Source organism: Carya illinoinensis, chromosome 15 (assembly GCF_018687715.1).
Source record: "Carya illinoinensis cultivar Pawnee chromosome 15, C.illinoinensisPawnee_v1, whole genome shotgun sequence".
Classification (NCBI taxonomy): domain Eukaryota; kingdom Viridiplantae; phylum Streptophyta; class Magnoliopsida; order Fagales; family Juglandaceae; genus Carya; species Carya illinoinensis.
Window position 1 is genome coordinate 23,919,829 of NC_056766.1, and position 17,150 is coordinate 23,936,978.

Sequence of the window (17,150 nt, forward strand, 5' to 3'; positions counted from 1 at the left end):
AAGAGGATCAAATGACTATAGGAGTTTACACCCCCAAACTTAAACTAAACAATGTCTTCATTGTAATGCAAAAGTAAAAAGGATTGAAGAAATAAAAGGAACTTCCCTGGTTTCATGATGAATCTTCCGTAGTTTAAAATTTTTTAGCTCTTTATTCATGCTAAATAAACCTGCATCAAAAACCAAATTATTAAAACTAAATAAATAAAGATAATAAAATAAATGAAAGAATAAAAGATAGATCTATGGGTTGCCTCCCATAAGCGCTTGTTTTAAAGTCTACAGCCAGACTTTTCAATCTTCATCAATCGGGATCTCCAAGAGGAATAAGTGTACAGTTCCTCTCCACTTCATTGCTAAGTGATGTATCCTACTGCAAGGCTCGTTCTAGATGATCGGCTGGCATATCTTCTTAAAATGCCTCTTCTACACATTGATTAATGACATCAACCCGGAAGCAAGTACTTGGATCTTCTGGAATTTCATGACTTGGTAGATATTGAACATAACTTCTTCCTTATTAACTCTCAATGTTAATTCACCCTTTTGAATATCAATCAAAGCTCTTCCTGTAGCCAAGAATGGTCGGCCAAGAATTAGTGGAACTTCTTCATCTTCTTCCATGTCTAACACCACAAAATCAGCAGGGAAGATAAATTTATCTACCTTTACCAATACGTCTTCTATGATTCCACGTGGATACTTGATGGACCGATCCGCTAGTTGCAAAGAAATTGTTGTATGCTTCATCTCTTCAAGTCCTAATTTCCTGCAAACAGAAAGTGGCATAAGATTAATGCTAGCACCGAGATCACATAAAACTCTATCAAAAAATGAATTTTCAATAGTACAAGGCAAAGTGAAACTCCCCGGATCTTTTAATTTTTGAGACAATTTCTTTTGAAGAATGGCACTGCATTTTTCAGAAACCTTCACTGTTTCAAAATCTTCCAACCTTTCTCTTCTTGGAAATGATGTCCTTCAGAAATTTGACATAATTTGGCATTTGTTCCAAGGCATCTGCAAAAGGAATATTAATGTGAATTTTCTTAAAAATATCCAAAAATTTAGAAAATTGTTTATCTAATTTTTGCTTTTGAAAACGTTGAGGGTAAGGAAGTGGAGTAGAGAGAATAAGAGGATTGTCAGGAAATAAAATTGCTGGAGGCAAGTCGGTCTCTTCTAGTGTATCATTGACAATCTTCTCTTCTTCTACTTGATTTTTGCTTTGGCCATTGTTCGCAGCGGTAGGGGTGGATTTGCTCTCCTTTAATGGCGACCTCTCAATTTCCTTTCCACTCCTAAGTGTGATGGCCTTGCATTGTTCCTTTGGATTCACTTCAGTGTTGCTAGGAAAAGCTCCTCTTTGTTGGGTATTGATGGTAGTGGCTAGTTGCCCAATTTGCACTTCAATATTCTTTATAGCAAATCCCATATTGCTACAATGAGTCTCAATGTTGTCCAACCGTGAATCAGTCTTTTTTAACCTTGCATTTGTCTCCTGAACAAAGGAAATCATGGCATCCTCAAGTGACATCTTCTTCTCGCTTGGTTGGCTATCAAATCCTGGAGGATGTTGAGGTTGTAACACATTCTTTGTATTTCCATATAACAAATTCTCATGATTTCTAAGCCCTGGATGATAATAATTTGGCATAGGATTACTACGATAGTTGTAGTTCCGATTGTTGATGTATTGAACTTGTTCTTGACTCGCTTCATTACTTGGAACTATCATACTTGTAGATGCAACATATTCGGTATTTTGTGGTATCGTTTGTGTTGTCAAGGCTAAAATCTGATGAGATAGAGTAGCAACTTGAGCTGAAAGGGCTGCTATTGGCTCCAAGTCATGAATTCCAACAACTTTCTTAGCCAAAGTCCTCTCAGTTGGGCATTGATAGTTGTTTGAGGCCATTTCTTCCAAAAGAGCAATAGCACCCTCAGCTGTCTTTGACATCAAAGTGCCACCAGAAGCAGCATTAACTATAGTTCGAGTTTGCCCATTTAACCCATTATAGAATATCTGAACTTGTAACCAATCTGGCAATCCATGTTGTGGGCAACGTCGAACCAAGTCTTTATACCTCTCCCACGCTTCATAAAGTGACTCAAAATCATTTTGCTTGAACTGACCAATCTCACTCCGAGTTGGCCTGCTTTTGCAGGAGGAAAGTATTTATTAAGAAACTTCTCAGCCATGTCTTGCCAACTAGTGATGCTTCCCGATTGTAGAGATTGTAGCCAACCTCTAGCCTTGTCCCTCAAAGAAAAATGAAACAATCTCAGTCTAATGGTTTCTTCAGTAACACCATTGATCTTCACAGTGTCGCAAATCTCCAAGAACATTACCAAATGAATATTGGGATCATCTAGTGGCGATCTACTGAATTGAGCCTGCTGCACCATGCTAATCAAAACTGGTTTGAGCTCAAAGTTGTTGGCATTAATAGTCTGGCGCCTTATACTTGAGTAATTCCCATTCACAATTGGCCGTACATAATCCTTCAAGGTGCGTGGCAATGCCTCATTTTCTTCTTCAGCTATGGCTAGTATCTTATTTCTTCTTCGTGATCTAAGAGTTCTTTCAATCTCCGGATCAAAAGGAATAATATCACGAGATCTAGCACGGCGTATCCAACATCAAAAACACACCTGTAGAGCAAAAATAAAATATAAGAACAACTTAAAATAAAATTCTAAATTAAAACCAAGATTACTTTGTATCGATATTGACAAAAAGAATAAGAATAAACCAATCCTCGGTAACGGCGCCAAAAACTTGACTGGTGCAAAACTGCAAGTGCACAGTATCGTAGTTTTATAATAGAGTGATAAGAAGAGAATCGTCCTCAGGGATTGGTACCTTACTATTGCCAAATACCAAAATTATACTAATCTTAATTTTATCTAGAGGAATCACTAAGATTTTTGTAGTTACAAATTAAACTAAGATCAACTCAAAGAGAAATACGCAAAGGAAATAAAACTGACGTTCGAAGATCAAATTAATGGGAAAGAAAACTTCTAGGAAATCGATTTCACCTAATTCTTCACTATACTTTTCTCATCCAGCTAATTTAATTTAATTCTTTTTGTTCATTAGCAAATCTCTAATTCATCCAACAGCCTCTTTCGATAGTCAATTGGAAATTATTCTTGTTCATTAATTCACACAAGAATATGCAAATTAAATAATCAAGAAAGCAATAAGACCAATGATTTAATTACTACATAGGTTCATACAAGTCTTTCGATCTCTATACTTACTTATGCTGAAATATTCAAGATCTACCCTATGATTCCCTCTTTCGATAGCAAATCACAAGATTAAATATCATCTAATCAATGGTCAGTTAATTAGAAGTAATAAACTCATAATAAATCAGATAAACAAAGAGAAAATTGCCTTAAATTAGCATAGACAATCAAGCATAGTTCGGAACTAGGTTACATAGTTTTCCTAGAATAAATAAAATTTAGCTCATGCTAGAAATGGAATTCAATATAAACGAATTCACCATAATTGTTCTGAGAATAATGGAAGAAAATAAACGCTGAAAAATACTCATCGCAGTCGCAAATTGTCTTCAAAAATTCAAGGAAATGATTCAATGCTTTTCTCCCGTCTGTGCTCGTGTATGATTCCAACGTATGTGCAATAATTGGAATTCCCTCTCCAAAACAGATGATTTGAATCCTTCTAGCTGTGTTTTTCTGTCTCAAAAAGTATTCTCCAGTTAACAGCCCGGGCCATAGAGTGAAAAATCCCTTTTATATGGTGTGACGGCGGAAAACCCTTGATCTGTCAAAATACGATGTTCGCTCGAGCGGGGTGTCGAGCGCACATCGAGCGTTCGACTCTGCCTGATTTCGCTCGAACGTCCAATCGAGCGCACATCGAGCGTTAGACTCTGCCTGATTTCGCTCGAAAGGCCAATATCTCTGCTCGAGCGATCTTTGTTTTTCCGCAACCCGCTCGAGCTCACAGTCGAGCGGCAGTCGAGCGTTTGAATCTGCCTGAATTCGCTCGAGCGGCCAAAAGTCTCCGCTGGAGCGATCTTGTAAAATCTGCAATACGAAATTTTGCAAGTCATCATTAGACCCAACCTGATTGGGAATGCAAACTCCCTTCCACCAACAATTAAAATATAAGCATACTAAAAATACAAATGCTATACCCCAACAATAATAAAATTATGATTTTCAAATAAAATTTAAATGGGTTATTACAAGTTGATTTCAGTTTAAGCGGGTTGACCCATTATTAATCATGTCTTTGACCCATTATTAATAATGTCTTAACAGGTGAACCTGATTTGATCCGAATCCATTTATATCAAATCCAAATCCACCAATTTTGTATCCTATTTATATTGAAGTTATGGGTCATATTACATATTACTATCACTAATTTGTAAGTTGGTACGGAGAATTTACCTTTCATAACTTGATATGATTTGAGTTGCTAAAAAATTTAAAAATCAAATCTTTGTGAATCAAAACTTGAGTGGTATAAAAAAGTGTCATCCGACTACTCCCCACCCATTTATAAAATAGAATAGCTGAAAAAATTTCGGATTCTGGTTGATAAATATTTTGAAATTTTTTATTAACCTCTGTTAGCCAGGAAAATGAATCTTTAAATACGTTTCTAATAAAATCTTTACGAAATCGTTTGTTTAATATTGAAATAAGATGAAATAAATTAAGATTAAAATCAAATAAAATATTATTAAAATATATTTATTTTATAATTTAAAAAAATTGAATCGTTTAATTTATTTTATATAAAAATTTTAAAAAATTATAATAATTAGATGAAATAAAATAAGTTTAAAAATTTTGTAAAAATAAATGACGCTCTAAGAAAATAATGAGGTGATCTTAGATATTATGTAAATAATAATAAAAATGAAAAATAATATTAAAATATTAATTAATAATAAATAATAATAAAAAAATGATAAAAATAAAATAAAATAACGAGGCCTAATCTTTGGAAATGTTTTCTGAAAATATTCCGAGCAAAATGCTTTCAGGCTTGCAGTCTGGGTTTTGATTAAACGAGTTGACAGTTGTCGAGTTGGGCCATACGAATTTCGAGTCGTCTGCAAAAATCTCCCAAAATCTTCCATTTTGAAAAGAAGGCGAGGCGCTGCGGGAGAACGTGTCGTCAGATCTGAGCTTGCTTCGATTGTATGGCGGGGAAGATTTTAGGAATGCCCACATTCATATTTTTATTGGGTATTTCTGCTGTTTTTGTGGCCCTCATCGCTGCACTCCTCAGATTCTCACCCGAAACCCATTCTCCGGTGAGCAACTCCTGTCCTTTCGATGATTTTATACTTGCCATTTCAAATCTACTCCGAAGCTCGCTAATTCTTTCTTCTTTGGTTTCACTTCTTGATTTTTCGGACAAATTGAATTTAGATTGATCCTTTATTACTAGCGTGTGTGCATATATATATATAAATATATATATATATATATATATCTCTTCCGAGTTTGTGAAGATTTTTTTGGGCTGAAATGGGAAAACTTTTCCCGCAATGATTGCAACTAGCTATTGTTGTTTGCTTCCCCAGAGACTCTTCACTGTCGAAGAATTGGCCCTGTACAATGGGACTGATGAAGGGTTACCCATCCTGTTAGGAATTCTCGGGTACTCTCTCTCTCTCTCTCTCTCTCTCTCTCTCTCTCTCTCTCTCTCTATCATTCACAACACCATTTGGCATGTATAGCGCGCAATCTCACCCACATAATTACCTATGCATGTATAATTGGACTCAGACGCACGGAAACACCCGTGCGCGCGCGTTCTCGTCTCTAAAAATAAGACGCAGACTACAGTTCTATTCCCTAAAAAATTAGCCTTAATTAGTTCGAATGCATGTTTGTTAAAGAACCAACCATTGATCAAAAAACCTTAGGACTGTTAGATATATTAATTTGGTTAAATCTTTAACCCTCAACATCATAACATTTCATCATGTTTCTGAATCCAACATCCACAGCGGCCCACTCTATCAACATTGACCCGGTGTTAGCTCTTTTTCTTTTGGCGGCTTCATTTATTTACCAGTATTAAATGACTTAACACTATGCCCATATATAGTACCATGACATTTTAATCTAGCCTATAGGTCGCCTCCTCTGTGACTTGAACCCGTAACATGGTCTCTGCTTTGATATCAATTGTTAAAGACCCAATTATTGATCCAAAAGCCCTAGGACTATTGGATACTAATTTGGTTAAATTTTTAACCCTCAACATCATAACAATGTTCTATGTTTTGAATCAGGTCTGTGTTTGATGTTACAAAAGGAAAGTCTCATTATGGCACAGGAGGGGGTTACAATCATTTTTCTGGAAGGTAATTGACATATCAGTGCTGCCATTTCAGCAATTCATTCTTTAAAGATACTGCGTGGGTTGTTGTATATGATTCTCGTGGATTTATTAGACAATGGTGATAAAGGGAGAATCAAAACCTTTGTTAAATGCTATAAATTCTACATTCAGCAGCTTTCCTAGGAAGCATGACTGCCTTAATAAAAATGTGTTGAATGGCTGCAAATGGGAAACATATGTGGACAAGAACCTGTGATGTCTCAGAGATATTTGTCTGCATGTTTATAATTTATACTATTCTGTTTTTGTCTCTCCGTGCTCATAATTTTCCTTCACTCTCATTGTGATTCTAACACAACCATATATGCTGACACCTTACTGCCTAAAACTTTGCGTTTCCAAATTTAAATACCATCATTCAAGATAGCTCCCACTAACTTAAATTTACTTATCCATATCATTTTTCTTGTGATTCTTTCTTTCAATTTATGTTTTGGGATTGCATATCGACAAGTTTTTACCTGCTTATTTTCCTTGAAATCCAGAGATGCTTCTCGTGCATTTGTTTCAGGAAACTTTACAGGTAGCAACTATCCTTTTTAGTTTTGCTCATGCCTGTTGATTATTTTATGCAAGGTTAAATGTTAGAAACTGCATGAAGATATCTATAAGATAAAATTTTATTCCTAATCATCATCCTGTTTACTTCAAAGTAACCGCCTATTTGCTTATTGGTTTAAATTCAAGATTACTATCGTAATTTTCTACTAGAAGAAGATGGAAAGTTGAAAGTCATCATTTTATAATCATTTACTCAAAAAAGTAATCCCTCTTCTCTCATATCTTATTGTTATAATCTGTACTTGCTTCCATTGTTTGTCTTTTCTTTAATGCTAAAATGGATTTACACGTCCTGAACTTTTAATTAATAACTTAATAGCACAAGACACCTTTTAAACTAAATGTTAGCCAATTTTATCAATAAGCTATCAAGCCGCCCATCCAAATAAATAAACATGTACATGATTTGTCACTTGAAATTACGTAATGTTAGACAAAAAAGGAGTAAGAAATAAAGAATAGACGGTAGAAGAAAATGAGAATTAAATTAGCACATATGGCGTTAATGTTGAGTAGGAGAAAGCTGACTTGATGAAGAGGAGATTGGGTGTGGAAAGCACCACAATGCTGGGGCCTAACTTGATGAAGAAGAAGATTGGAAGAACTCTACACCACAAGTTTTTTTATCATTTTCCTTTCCCTTATATGCCAGTGGCCAAACAAATTTGGAAAATGCAAAAGGTTAAAGGGAGGGGAAAAGGAGGTTTATGTTGTTGCAGGGGATGGAGGTTGTGTCTTCATTACTGAAAGGGTAAATGGGTTGCAACTGATGGGCCGGATGTGAGATGTATGGATGCACAAAGCAGATACTGCGATGAATAGTTAGAAATGAGATTTGTGGATCCAAGAAGTGGTGGATAGCAATAAAAACAGGTTGGACCTTCAATGAGGCCATAGTGAAAATCCTACATATCTTTGCTTCCTGGCACCCTAAAAAAGAGAGGGAAAAACTGTGCAAATGCCTGGATTTGAGTACTGTACAAAATTCAAAAACACAATAATATTTCTAAAGCTTGAAAATAATTTCATAGCATGAATTGGGTGGAGATGGTGATGGGATTGTTGTGTTGTCCCTATCATCAATTGTCTCTTCAGGAAATCAAGATTCTGCTCTTTCTTTATCTCACTTTCATTCAATCTCCTCTGTGGGGCTTAAGATCAAGAGTATTTAAAAAAAAAAAGGATTCTGTCAGAGGCTTTTTTTTTTTAATTTATCTTACAGTTGCCTGGGGCAGGCTGATTGGGACAGAGTAGTCTCTCTCCCTCTCTCTCTCTCCCCTTCTCACTCTCTTTTAGTGATTCAGTTTTTTTTAGTGGTCAAAAGCTCATAATAACATGTGCTAGCTTTGAATTGGATGTTAATACAAGAGGCTATTACAAAGTTCTAATAGTTTGTGAATTGTGGGTACAATTGGTTATAAAAACTAGTTGAAGGTGTGTTACCGCAGCTAGATGGAAGTTAACCTTGGGATGGGAATTTATTATATTTTGTAAGATGATTTTTCCCCTTTGTTTCTTAATACAGGAGATGGACTCACTGACTCGTTGCGTGGGCTATCTAGCTCTGAGGTAATCATTTTTATTTGGTTATAGTTCATAGGGGTGGAATGACATAGCATACCTGGGTATTAGCGTCCCCAAGATCTGACTAGTAATTATTTTTCTTTTACAAACAGGAAAAATATTGTGAAGCCCGCCAAGATAACTTGAAAAATCATTATTTTGGCATCTGGTTTTTTTCACCCGTTATATACCTTATTAGATAGGATATTAAAATGTTGTGTATATGTCTTACGTGAATTATTAAATGATTAGTTAATGATGAGAACAGATACAAAACTTCTAACTCTTTTCACTGTAGGCAAATTTTACCCTCATTGAAACAATGTACTTCTACATCATGGACAAGCCAATTCCTATTGTTCCCCATTTTCATTCTTGTTGTGGATTTCAATGTTTTGAGTTATAGATAACTTAAGCTTGGTGTCCTTCTCCACCTTTTGTTATTCAAGTTTTATGTAAATTATAATCATTTGTCATGTTTTCAATGTAGATTACCAGAATATAGGATGAGTTAGAGCTAGGTGTGGCTTGTTTCATCGTGGTAGTTTTTTCAAAATGGCCTTGAGGCACCATGAGACCCTCCAGTCTGTAATTACTAATATTAACTGTATAACATATGAATAAAGTGCTTGCCAATGATCCTTGGACCAAATGACATCCTATTCCTCCTAAAGTAAAAGGGTTGGAAGTTGATCTTACTGTTTACTCGTGTTGGCCTGTGAGCTGTAGATTTACCCATTGAAGAAACGAAGAAGAATGTATCTAGTTGTGGTTAGTGAGGTTTTTAAAATCGTTTGTCTATCCTTGCTTTCAAAATATATTTTCTTAAGACCTTTTTTTCAAGTATTTTTTTTAAGACTTTTTAAGTGTTTGAAAAACAAGAGAGAAAAAGTAGGACTTTTATTTCTTTTCCTATATGATTTCTATTATCATTACTTTTTTTCTATGAACCATAACCAATGTCATTACTACTATAGAAAGTTCCACACATGATTGAATTATATTGTAATTATAGGTGAAGAGTGTCGTTGAATGGCGGGATTTCTACTTTAGAAGCTACACGTGAGTTACATTGATCAGTTATCTTGTTCATTCTAGTAAGTTGAAATTTGGAAATTCTCAATCATTTTATTATGCTTCCTTCAGAGTTACTAGAAACCTTCCCCCAAGTGAATCTTGCTTTTGTTAGTAACCTACATCTGAAACTTCATAAACCTCTTTAAAATTTTGTCATCCATATTTTATGTTATTTTCTCTTTAAGGGATGTTCCCATCAAAGATTTATAATGCAATTCCAACATATTTTCTTTACTTTTTATTGGTGAATGTGATATGTGATACATCTAAATCTTCACATGTTCTATTTTAAATTTACAATTCTTCAACTCTACTTTGTAATTATTTACCACTTTATCAGAAATAAAGTTGTGAGTGGCCCCCATATCTAGCATGGCTTCCTCCACAAAGCTGTTTAAGAAAATATGGACATACATAAGCTCCCTTGATGTATTAGCCTGAATGGTGTTGAGTCAGAGCTGTAGACATGCTGTGCTTGTGCATGTAGACATGCTCTCATGTTTTTGGGTAAGTTAGAATGCGATGAAGTCTCAAAATAGTGGCTGTTTGGTCCACTTGGAGATGCTGACAGCAACATGTTTTTGATGTATTATAAGGGATTCGTGAGCGTTTGGTAAAAGCAGGTGCTAACACGCTCAAATGTGGCTTCTAGAGTCATTTGGGGTTGTTAACAGTAACCCCTTTTTAAAGCTTTAGAGTGATTTCAAACATACTTTCAAAAATCATGCATGTCACATGTCGGTATGCCATGTGGTTTTCATAAACTTACCTTCTCTGGTCTCTTTACGCTATGTGCATCATATAACAGTGACTCAATTAAATGTAATATTATAAATATGCAAGGAATCATGGCTTGATGAATGTTTATTCATGCTTATGCTCTATATGCTAAAATTTCTACCTTTTTAAAAAGTCTGAATTCTGAGTTACGAAACATGCTTAAAAGCACTTTACATGCTGTGAGTGGGTGTAATGCATGTGCTAAGTGTGTTCCTTATCCTCTAGACAAGTCAAACAGGAGAATCCATGACTTCACGAGTTGTATGATGCTGTCAGGAGCCTGACAGCATGTGTTTTGTTTGTGTCCTGCCCATGTTGTCACATTGCATGCATAGAAATTCATTATGCATGTTTTTAAGCCCTTCTACATGCAATGCTAGGCAAGGGTAGGGTTTTGGGTGCCATCTAAGTTGGGGGGCAGCAACCTAGATTCTTAGTGCTTCTAAAAGTTGTGTGGTTTCTGTAACACCCCGTTCCCGTAGGATAGAGATGTTACTAACGTACATAATATAATGCCAGATAAACAGATTCATATTCTAAAATACCTCATTTATTGAAACATTAACTAAACTAAACATAACTGTTTTTGAAACATGAAACTAAAAACGTAAAGTAAAAACATAAACTAAATCTACGTGTAACTTTTTACCAAAAATCATAAAAGAAAACTATGTCCTTGCACTAGATCTACTCCTAGCCCTCCAGCTTTGCGTCCTCAAAATCATCATTTGTGATAGTTAAACATAGGAGGAAATAGAGAAACAAACAAAAATGAATTGAATACTCAGTAAATAGCACATCATACCGTAAACTATAACTTAGCTTAGACTTAATTTTTGAAAGACTCTTCAAGCAAACATATATCATTCATAGATTCTCCTAACATGTCTATTCATCATCAACATGAGCGGAAACATACATAATCATGACAAAAATATAATGTGAATGCATAAATTACTTATTTATCTTGTCTTTCACTTATTATATGGTGAACCACGCTTGAGTTCGTGGCACCCCATAACTTGTCATAACATGGAGTGAAACACGCTTGAGTTCATGTTTCACTTAACATAAGGTGAACCACGCTTGAGTCTATGGCATTGCATAACATAACTTGTGGTGAACACGTTTAGGTCCGTGTCACCCTTAACATAACTTGTGATGAACATGCTTAGGTCTGTGTTATCACTTGTGATTATCACGTTTAGGTCCGTGTCATCCTTAACATAACTTGAAGTGAAACATGGATCTATCCATGTTTCATTTAACATATAGTGAACCACGCTTAGGTCTGTGGCACCATCTTAAAATAGCTTGTGATGAACACGCTTAGGTCTGTGTCCCCATTAAACATCTTATATTTCTTAATGCGTGAGAACATATTGAATATCATGAACTTTTTATCATGGCATATACTTGTAAATGGCATAGCATAACATGACCTATTCTTGTACATGGCATAATGTGATCTAAACATAAAACATTCCATGGCATACATGATTTGAGTTCTATATAAACTTTACATAACACACTTAATCTAAATACTTCATGACATTACATAGCATATATGACTTAATCACTACATGAACATGGCATACATAATCTGGCTATTTTATTACATGGAAAATTTGCCTTAAATTACTACATGAACATTTTATCATCATGTATGCCATGAAATGTTCATGTAGTAATTTAAGTCATGGCATATTGCTATTGTTTAATTTATAGATGTTTGGGCTTTTAATTATACATAATAGTGAGTGTATTGGGTTAGTGCGCCAGCCCATTGGACAGCTTGTGGCGCCAGCTTGTTTTAATTTAATTTAGAATATTATACACATATTCCATGATGATGATGAAATGACTTAATTACTACATGAACATATTTATGGAATGATTACCCTCTCAAGATATCTATCCATTACACATAAAATTTCATCTTGTTAATTGGAACAAAGTTTGTTCCCTAATTTTGTATGGAGAAATGATACTTGCAGTCATGAGTGTGCAAGCGCCGTCTAATCAATTTGAAAAAAGTGAATAAATATGGGACTCACATGAAAAGAAAATTAATTTTTAATAGTGGATCCCACTCTTTTTCGAAGTGACTGCACGGCGTTTGCACACTTCACGACTGTATGTAACATCACTCTTTTGTACGGTGGCTTGAGAATATGCAATTTGAAGATTTTCAATAAAGCTTTGTTGGGGAAATGGTTATGGAGGCACCATTTAGAGGGGGGTTCACTATGAAAGGAGATTATTGACTCTAGACATGGGTGTGCTTGGGGGGGGGGGGGGGGGTGGTGCTCCAATGAAGTGAGAGAGGGGGGGGGGGGTATGGCTTGGGCTTATGGAAATTTATTAGGAGGAGATGACAGAGTTTCGAAAGTCATGTACGGTTTGTGGTTGGAGATGGTTCTAGAATCAGGTTTTGGCATGATGTTTGGTGTGGAAATTGCGCTCTTCATGGGACATTTCCAGCACTCTTATCGTATTGCAGCTAACAATGAGGCTTTTGTGGCAGATATGCGGGTATTTTCTCATGGTTCTTACAAGTGGAATGTCTTTTTTAATAGGCATATTCATGATGGGAGTTGCACACCATTTCGGAATTTTTCAGGTTGTTATAATTTATGGGAAATACTACGGCACAAGAGGATAAGATGCAGTGGAGGGCCAATGGTAGTAAAAAAATGTACAATTATTACTACAAGATCTTGACAGCACAAGGCCATGTTAATGCCCTTGGAAGAGGATTTGGAGGTCTCGTGTGCATACTTAAGTAGCTTTCTTCATATGGACTGTTGCTCTTGGGAAGATTTAAACCACAGACAACTTGAGGGAGAGGGGACTCATTGTGATGGATTGGTGCTATTTGTGTAAAAAGCATGGAGAATATGTGGATCACTTATTATTACATTGAGGTGACAAAGGGGTTGTGAAATGAGATCTTTAGAAGAGTTGATGTCGCTTGGGTAATGCCATCGAGGGTGGAGGATTTATTGGCTTGTTGGAAGGAGATTCAAAGCCATCCTCAAGTGGGGGCAGCATGGAAGATGATTCCGTTGTATATAATGTGGTGTACGTGGTCGAAAAGGAATGAGTGGTGCTTTGAAGATAGGGAGCACACAATGGCGGAGCTTCAAAATTTTTTATGTGCACCTTAATGCTTTGGTTCTCAGCCATTGTACTTGATGGTAACAATGCTCATGACTTCTTGTCCCTAATCTAGAATGTATTTAGGTGTTTTTTGGTATACTTCCTGTGTACATGGGCTATGCCTATTTAATTCGTATCAATAAAATTTATTTCTTACGTATAAAAAAAAAAAAAACAAATACGATAAATCTAGCCCATGGGCCATAGTTGAAGGTCAGCCCAAACTTTGAATCCAATGCTTGGGGTGACAATCATCGAGTGTGGGTGGGAACAGGTGTTTATTGTAAGCCTCTGGTGAGGCTCATCTTGCCTAACTATCTAGAATGTAAGGGCTGTAAACAAATAAAACCCCTATATTGAGTGTAATGGTTGGAAGGTGTTGGTCATGCATCTATTGTGTTTCCTTGTGTGTGCTTGTGCTTGTTGCTCTTTGACCTTGCTTATTTCCATTCGATGCTTGGTTGAGAGTAGCTAACAATAGTGTCATCCCTTCAGTGCTTGGCAACTGAGTCATGACTGTGACAAACAACACGTACCAATTGAGCTCAACGTCTTCATTGGGAAAGAGACCAGGTAGCCCTTCACTTCATTCTCAAACTACTAAAGAGCGATATGCCTCTCCTAGCTCTCTTCTTCTTTAGGAATCCATTCCATTTGACCAGAAAATAAACTTAACATTTTTTTCTTACGTTGGCTTGCCCTCTTTTGGGCCAAGATTCTTTCCACTTGTCTCTCGAATTGCTTTCTAAAATTGGGATTTACATGGTTTGGCTCATTCCAAGACGGTTTAACCTCATCTTTGTGGTAGGGCTGGAGAAAGTTCGCATGGAAGGTAGGTGTAATGACTCATGGAAGGACCAAGGCATATCTGGGCCTATATTTCAAAAGAACTAGTCAATATTACAACTAGAACCCCTTGGAGTCATTGTAAAGGATAAGAAGTTTGTCTTCCCAAGTAATGCAGGGTTCCATCCCCACCTTCCTATACTTCATTTTTTAAAGTAGGATATTACAATCTTCCCCCTTTAAATCCTTGATGTCCTCACCAGGCTAGTCCATCATAGGTGGCACTACTCAAGTGCCACACTTCTGGTTGAGCTCAAAGAAGGTCCAAGACATGTTTGGGCCTCTATTCCAGGACTGGTCAATGTTTTGATTGGGCTCTCTTGAAATCTTTATAAAGAGTAAGAACCAATGTTTTAAATTTCGTGCCATACTGGCCGGTACAACTTGTATTTCTCGTACCGAAATAGTGACTGGTGTAGGAAATGTATGTGTTTCGTACCGGGTCAAATACCGGTCGAACTAGTGCATTTCAGTCAATACCGGCTAGTTTTTGGTGTTCTAGTCGGTTTCGGTGTAGTGCCAAAATTAGTGAATTTTTGTAATTAATGTGAAAATTCTGATTTTTTCATAGTTTTCACTCCTATTCTCACATCTGAAGACTATTTTCTGAACTTTTTTTAATCTTTTTTTCTCGAGGATTGAAAATCAAATCCCTACTCCCCTTTTCGTAATGAAGATAAGTGATTATTCTTTTAAATAGTTGGATTGAGAACTTAGAAGTATTATTGTGTTTTATAAATATGTATTTTAACTTTTTAAGACTTGCATTGATATTATTTTAAAATATAATTTATACATATAATTAATTTATTATATATAGACTATTATGAAACGGTACTAGTATCGAAATATTTCATTCAGTGCCTTAACGGAAATGGCCACCAAAACAGTATAACTTTGGTAAGAACCACTTTCTCCTAGTTGGATAGACAATCGAACACTAAGGCATCTTTAAGCTTGTAAGCCGTCTTGGTCGCACGCTTAACAATTTCAAATGCCTAGTTTTGTTTCAAAACTAACCCTTTTTGAATTCTTCCTCTACAAAATCACTTCAATATCTTTTATGGGGAAGCTTCAACATCATCCTGTCTCCAATCTTCAACTCAAACGGTCATCTCATTACACCCATATGCTGTTTCATTTTCTGTTAAGCAATAGCCAAATTTTATTGTGCCTACGTAGTGATCTTGTTTGGCCTTAGCAAAGTGCTATGCAGTTGGGCACTTGCCTTGAGTTTGCCGAGCCAAAATCTCATGAGTTTCTAAGGGTATATCTTCCAACTGTTAACTTAGGTCATGCTTGGGAACAAAGTTTTGAAAATTTCCACAACTTTTTCTTGCTTCAATCCTAAGATATTCACACCACAAGAACCTCAGTTATTAAAATGATTCTGTAATAAATAAAAACCAAAACAATTTTCACAAAAATAAGAAATAATTTGACAATTTTCTTCCCAAAGATATTTTGAATGTGCTCACGACTTTTTTTCCCCAAAGTTTCCTTACATCAATCCAAAACATTTTTACACCACTAGAACCTCAATGATTAAAATATCTTACCTCAATTCTGTAATAAATAAAAACCAAAAAACTTTTCTTTGTAACTCAATAAAAATAAAAAAAATTTAAAATTTCCTACTCTTTCATGCCGCATTTTCTCAGCCACCCAAACTAGAGTCTATGTAAGATATTGTTCTCAATTTTGGTGGGTTGAAAAAATTTCACCTTTTATTCCGTATATGAACTTTGAATTATAATAATAAAAAAAACTTTGATTGTTTGACATTTCTGTTTCAAATCAAGCATAAGTTGCAGTTTATGGCTCCATTTGTAAATTGAGATTAGCTGCGGAGCTCTAGGTGTTTTTCTCTTAGCAGATTCAAGGTTGAGAATAAAAATAAATAAATAAAATAATTGACTGCCATAGAGCTGGAAAAAATTGAAGTAGTTTTCTTGTTTGCTAGAGAAACAAAAAGGAGCTCTAGGTGTTTTTCTCTTAGCAGATTCAAGGTTGAGAATAAAAATAAATAAATAAAATAATTGGCTGCCATAGAGCTGGAAAAAATTGAAGTAGTTTTCTTGTTTGCTAGAGAAACAAAAACGAGGAGGTAATGCAATGGTGATGGAGAACTTGACAACAAGAATCTGTGGGGATAGAGAAGCATGGAAGGGGTGAGAGAAAGTGCGTCTGAAAGCCTAGACACAGAGTGAGGCAAAGTGAGGATAGAAGGGGGAAGAATCTAGAAAGAGAAAAAGTAGGACTGCTATTCAGAAAAATGGAGGCATGAGAGGAGGTGGGTTGTTGGTAAGGGGTGTATCATACACAAAAATACCAAATTACTGAGCTTTAATGAAAAATACCACAAATGCCATTGTTCGATATTCCAGACTGGAATGGATATTTCAGCTGGAATGCCGGAAATGGTCAGAACATCTGAAACACTCCAAAATTTATGCCAAGACGGATGCTTGGGTTGTCCTGTACCCGTTACTGTACCTGTATGAAAATCTCGGACAGTTTTTAAGACTTTGGTACGAAACAGAACAGTTTTTAATACTTTGGACATAATGTCTCAAAGCATTAGCCAATGAAGTGTTAACCCTTTTTATCTGCCTATTAGTTTAAGGGTGATAGCTTGTTGAGAACTTCAATTTCAAGCCCATAAGATTGAACAAAGTTGTTAAAATCTCCTAGTAAATCTAGGGTCATGATCACTGATGATATCTTAGCAAAGTCCAAAGAGTTT

The 17,150-nt window shown here is 35.8% G+C and overlaps 1 protein-coding gene and 1 non-coding gene across 3 annotated transcripts in view; both read left to right on the forward strand.

Moving 5' to 3' along the window:
- The first annotated feature begins 2,048 nt into the window (after positions 1 to 2,048).
- On the forward strand, positions 2,049 to 2,152 carry LOC122298019. Its single transcript, XR_006239077.1, has one exon. It is a non-coding gene; the product is annotated as a small nucleolar RNA R71 (small nucleolar RNA).
- Positions 2,153 to 5,007: 2,855 nt separating this feature from the next.
- Positions 5,008 to 17,150, forward strand: part of LOC122296366 (membrane-associated progesterone-binding protein 4) — a 28,087-nt gene continuing 15,944 nt past the window's right edge. Inside the window, exons 1-7 of one of the 2 annotated variants that reach the window (XM_043105983.1) lie at positions 5,008 to 5,315; positions 5,589 to 5,665; positions 6,306 to 6,377; positions 6,901 to 6,938; positions 8,502 to 8,545; positions 9,555 to 9,601; positions 14,054 to 14,131. In XM_043105983.1, the coding sequence (XP_042961917.1) occupies positions 5,202 to 5,315; positions 5,589 to 5,665; positions 6,306 to 6,377; positions 6,901 to 6,938; positions 8,502 to 8,545; positions 9,555 to 9,601; positions 14,054 to 14,131 (470 nt within the window). In that variant the 5' untranslated portion in view covers positions 5,008 to 5,201. The remainder of the gene's footprint in view (positions 5,316 to 5,588; positions 5,666 to 6,305; positions 6,378 to 6,900; positions 6,939 to 8,501; positions 8,546 to 9,554; positions 9,602 to 14,053; positions 14,132 to 17,150) is intronic. The other variant, XM_043105984.1, reaches the window with a different exon arrangement.